At 59.5% G+C, this 5,134-nt stretch overlaps 1 protein-coding gene across 1 annotated transcript; it reads left to right on the top strand.

Moving 5' to 3' along the window:
• The first annotated feature begins 2,563 nt into the window (after positions 1–2,563).
• On the top strand, positions 2,564–4,567 carry MAFA (MAF bZIP transcription factor A). Its single transcript, XM_065669453.1, has one exon. It carries the CDS (start codon positions 3,089–3,091, stop codon positions 3,953–3,955), a length of 867 nt encoding a protein of 288 aa, XP_065525525.1. The 5' UTR covers positions 2,564–3,088; the 3' UTR covers positions 3,956–4,567.
• Positions 4,568–5,134: the final 567 nt, after the last annotated feature.

Here is a 5,134-nt window from a genome sequence, read left to right as displayed (position 1 = left end):
GGTGCCCCCGAGGCATGAGCGGCTCTGGGGAGGGAGGTGGCTCCGCATCCCAGATTCCTAGAGCTGGATCCTGATATCCCGCTGCACAGGGACGGGGATGCTGCATTTGGGGTCACACGATAAAGAGGGGTTAAAAACGTCCCATGGAAAGGGGTTTTTCTGTGGCAAAAGTATCAAAATGCCTTTTTTTTTTTTTTTGGCCCATTCTTTGTGCCCTCCATCAACTGGGGGGGTCCCTGCCCAAGTTTGGGGTCTCCAATGTGGGATAACTGTGTTCCAGGTTATCCGTTATGGGATAAATTCCAGCATTAGGAAGGTCCCAGGGGACCTGCATCCATGTCCCTCCTAAGGAGGACAATTGTCACCCCTGGCTTAATTTTACCTTTATAGGAGGAGGAGGATGGAGAAGGGGACAACAGCACCCCCGACCCCAAAGCTGGATCCAGTAGAAGAGATGAAGCGGGGTTGTAATTGCTGGGGATGCAGCAGGAGAGGGGGGTTCACCCCCCAAATCGCCCTGTTTCGTATTCATTTGCCCCAAGTCATCCCGTTTAGCCCAGTGTTCCCCATTCCCAAAGTCCCAAGTGGGGATGGCCATCAGCTGGGTAAGGGGACTATGTCCCCTCCATCCCATAGAGCTGCCTGTGGGCAGGATGCAGCCAGGCTGGGATGTTGTGGTACCCCAAGGACATCCTGTGGGAGATGGAGACATGGGAGGGAGGTGATGGAGGTACTGACAGCCGCTATGGGATGAAGACCTTGGGATTAGGGGGGACAACTCAATGGCGACTGCTCTGTGCCTCAGTTTCCCTCCAACACCTTCCTATGGGGCTGTGCCCACAGCCAGGCCCAGGCCCCTGTGTGCTCCATCCCTGTCCTTAGTGCTTGTCCCGTAACGCCCCCAGTGCTGCCCTCGACCCCATCAGGGTTAATCCCGACTCTTTCCCTTGGCACATCCTGGTCCCTCCTTGTGCTGCAGCTGCAGCAGCCACGAGGTGGCAGGGCTCGGAGCAGCAGCCAGGCCAAGGCCGCATCCTGCACTGGGATGAGCACTCAAAGCCCCTCTCTAGATGCCAGTGATGCCTTTGCCGTGGGATGGGACAATGGGGCTTCATCCTGGAGCTGGTGATGCTCGTCACCATGTGCGAGGCACAAACAGCACCTCCTGGGGCCAGGCCTGGATTATGGGGACATCAAATGATATCCGCAAATAGACATATATCTTTTGGAAGGATGGAAAACCTTCCCTGTATCCCAGGGAGGATGCTGGGCTGCTCCGGACTGGCAACACCGAGGTGGGGATGGAAAGGGCTTCATCCCGATGTTGTGCCTGGTACCCACAAGAGCATGGGAGACCGTGGTCCCTCAGTGAGGTGGTGTGGAACCTGGTTTGGGATCAATAATCCCCGTTCCGGGTCTTTCCCATTTCTTTGGGAGGAAATTATGGTTTCTCTTCTGTTTGTGCTCACTCCTTGCTTGGGTTCGGGATGGTTGGGGGGAGCTGGAATGGGGGGGTGAAGGTACACGGTGTGGGGGGGAATGGAGGGAGGACAGACAGGGGATGCAGAGAAAGGGAGCAGAGGGGCTGCAGGGGGCTACATGGAGGTGCAAGGGGATACAAAGGGATGCAGAAGGGTGGAGGGGATGGAGGGAGGATGCCGTGGGGAGCAAGGAGATGCAATGTATGTGGGGGGGTGCACGGGAGATGCGAGGGCATAAAAGGGAAATGTGGGGAGGATGCCTGGGGAATGAAGGGGCATGCGGAGAGGGGGCACAGGGGGGTTGCAGGGGGTTACATGGGGGTGCAAGGATAAGCAAGGGGATGCAGGGGTTGAACGAAAGGGTGCAAAGTGATGCAGGGGGGTGCAGGGGGGATGCCAAAGATGCAGGTAAGGTGCAAGGTGGTGCAGGAGGGGGTGCAAGAGGTTACACTGGGATGCAGGTGGGGATGAAAGGGGATGGGAGGGTACACGAAGGGTGCATGGGGGTGCAAGGGAATGCAGGAGTATGTGGTGGGATGCATGGGGAATGCCTTGGGAGGAATGGTGGGGGGATGCAGGGGGCATTCCGAGGGGATGCAGAGAGGGGATGCGCTGGGGGTGAAGTGGGTGCAGTGAGGTACAGGGGGATGCAGGAGGGATGCGGGTAGGGGGCACAACGGGATGCAGGGGGATGCAGAGGGGGATGCAGGGGTTGATGTGATGGGATACAGGAGGATGCCGGGTGGGGATGCCCAGGGCGCGGGGTCCCCTCCTCCGGAGCTGCCGCGGGCAGCGCCGACCCGGTCCCCGCAGTGATTGACAGCAGCCCCGAGGCGTTACCATGGGGATATGCAAATCAAGACGGGGCATCCGCCGCGCTGATAGGCCAGAATCCGCAGTCCCCGCCCAGGGAGGCGGGGCCGGGCCGCGCTCCCCCATATATAAGGCATCGGGCTCCATTCACCCACCCGGCAGCGCCGAGTACGGGCAGGGAGCAGGCAGGGGACGGGCAGGGGGGCAGCCCCCGCCCCTGGTGCCCGTGTCCGGGGTGGGAGGAGGAGGAAGAGGAGGGCAGGAGAAGGCTCCTGTCCCGGGGAGGTGGGGCCGGGGCAGGTGCCAGGGGAGGCAGGAAGGGGCGGGCAGGGCGCTGCCTGTTCCTCGCCATTGGGACCCGGCCGCAGGCAGCGGCGGAGCCGTGCTGGAGAGAGCCCGGTCCCGCACCCACGGGGCTCCGCTTCCCGGCGGCCGTGGTGGGGGGAAGCCAGGAGCTGAGCCCCGGAGGAGGGTCCAGACGCGGAACCCCGGAGCCCGGCTGCAGAGCGGTGCGGAGCCCCGACGGAGGGTCCCGGAGCCCGGCTGAAGCCCCGAGCAAAGCCCCTTCGGAGGGTGCCGGAGAGCGGCTGAAGCCCCCAGTAAAGCCCCGACGGAAGGTCCCGGAGCCCGGTTGAAGCCCCCAGCAAAGCCCCTTCGGACGCTCTCGGAGCCCCGTTGGGGCAACCGGTTACACCGCGGCGAGAGCCTCGGAGCGCGGTGGGAGGAAGCGCCCCGAGTCCTCGGTGAGCGCCGGTGCCCGGGGGAATCTCCCCCCGGTCCCTCCATGGACTGAGATGGCCTCGGAGCTGGCCATGAGCGCGGAGCTGCCCACCAGCCCCCTCGCCATCGAATACGTGAACGATTTCGACCTGATGAAGTTCGAGGTGAAGAAGGAGCCGGCGGAGGCGGAGCGGTTGTGCCACCGGCTGCCCGCCGGGTCCCTGTCGTCCACCCCGCTCAGCACCCCCTGCTCCTCCGTGCCTTCCTCGCCCAGCTTCTGCGCTCCCAGCCCCGGTGGGCAACCAGCCCCTGGCCCCCCGACCACCACCGCCGCTTCCCTGGGCTCCAAGCAGCAGCTGGAGGAGCTGTACTGGATGTCGGGTTACCAGCATCACCTCAACCCCGAAGCTCTCAACCTGACGCCGGAGGACGCGGTGGAGGCGCTGATCGGTGCCCCTCACCATCATCATCATCACCACCAAGGCTACGAGTCCTTCCGACCTCAGCCCTTCGGTGGTGAGGAGCTACCCCCGGCCGCCCATCACCACGCCGGTCATCACCATCATCACCATCACCATCTGCGCTTGGAGGACCGCTTCTCCGACGATCAGCTGGTGAGTATGTCGGTGCGGGAGCTCAACCGGCAGCTGCGGGGCTTCAGCAAGGAGGAGGTGATCCGCCTCAAGCAGAAGAGGAGGACCTTGAAGAACCGGGGCTACGCTCAGTCCTGCCGCTACAAGCGGGTCCAGCAGCGGCACATCTTGGAGAACGAGAAATGCCAGCTCCAGAGCCAAGTGGAGCAGCTCAAGCAGGAGGTGACCCGCTTGGCCAAGGAAAGGGATCTGTACAAAGAAAAATACGAGAAGTTGGCCGGCCGGGGCTTCCCGAGGGAGCCCTCCCCATCCACCGCCCCCAAACCCACCGCTGACTTCTTCATGTGAGCCGCAAACCCGGGGGGGGGGGGGGGGGGGGAAGGTTGTGTGTGTATTTGGGGGGGGTCCCCCTTCTTTCCCCCCATTCCACGTATGGAGCGAACCCTCCGCTTGTACAAACCCCCAACAAATGTGTTATTTTTGGGTTTCTCACTTATATTTTGGGAAGGGGGGAGCTGAACCATCCCCCCCCCCCCCCCCCGCACCTCCCGATGGGACTCAAGGCGGGGGGGGCCCGGAGCCAGCCTGCATGCGGGACGTGTACGGCCCCCCCCGGGAGCATCGGCGCTATCCCGGTGGCTTCTCCCCCCCTCTCCCCCCCCCCCCATCCCTTATCCTACGTGTTTTACCCTCAATTTGACGTTGGGTTTTTGGAGGGCTTCCCTATAGATGGGGGGGGGGAAAAACCGCCTCCCTTCCCCCCCGCCTAACCTGAGCCACGTTTAACTTATTCACCCTTGTAAATATGTAGAAATTAGTTAGTTTTTTGCCTTTTTTTTCTTTTTTTTGGTTGTTTCTTCTTCCTCGAGCCTATATTTTGCTTGATTATGAATTACAAAAAAAAAAAAAAACCCTAAAAAAACCCAAAACCCTTTAGAAAAGAACAAAAAAAAAAAAATATTACACAAGTCTTAAAAAGTTTGTATGTAATAGCATGCAAATAATATCGAGTTAATTTAACGATGTTGGGAAGAAGCCGAATGCACTATATACAGGATATCGATTGGGTGAAATAATACTGTTTTATAGAGATTTAAAGTTATCTATGCTCTTACGAATAGCGGGGGGGGGGGGGGGGGGGGGGGAAGGGAGGGGAGAGGGAACAATTTTAGGGCGACCTGAAAGGCAATATAGTAATATATGAACTGCGAACGGTTGGCTGCTATCTCACTATGCACCGGATTTATTTATTAACCCTCGGGAAACGGAGTTCTTTGTTTTAAGCTCCATGTGGGAAGAAGGAAGGAAAAGGCACGATCTTTCTCGTGTTAAAAAAAAGCAAGGAGAAGAGGAGAACCCGTGCTTGGAGCAACCGCGGGGCCGATCCTGCGCGGAGGAGCGGGGCGGGTTTGGCGGCGGTGGTTTTTATACCGAGTTGCTTATTTAAACGCGGATAAAGAAACCCCGTTTAAAATGAAACCAAACCCTGACTTTTTGGGGTAAATCGCAAAGGTTTCGGGGACGGAG

Source organism: Lathamus discolor, chromosome 2 (assembly GCF_037157495.1).
Source record: "Lathamus discolor isolate bLatDis1 chromosome 2, bLatDis1.hap1, whole genome shotgun sequence".
Taxonomy (NCBI): Eukaryota; Metazoa; Chordata; class Aves; order Psittaciformes; family Psittacidae; genus Lathamus; species Lathamus discolor.
Note: the sequence above shows the minus strand (reverse complement) of the source record. Positions and strands in the feature narration are given on the sequence as shown.

Coding starts and splice junctions, on each gene's coding strand:
- MAFA (XM_065669453.1), top strand. CDS start 3,089: ATGGCCTCGGAGCTGGCCATGAGCGCGGAGCTGCCCACCAGCCCCCTC.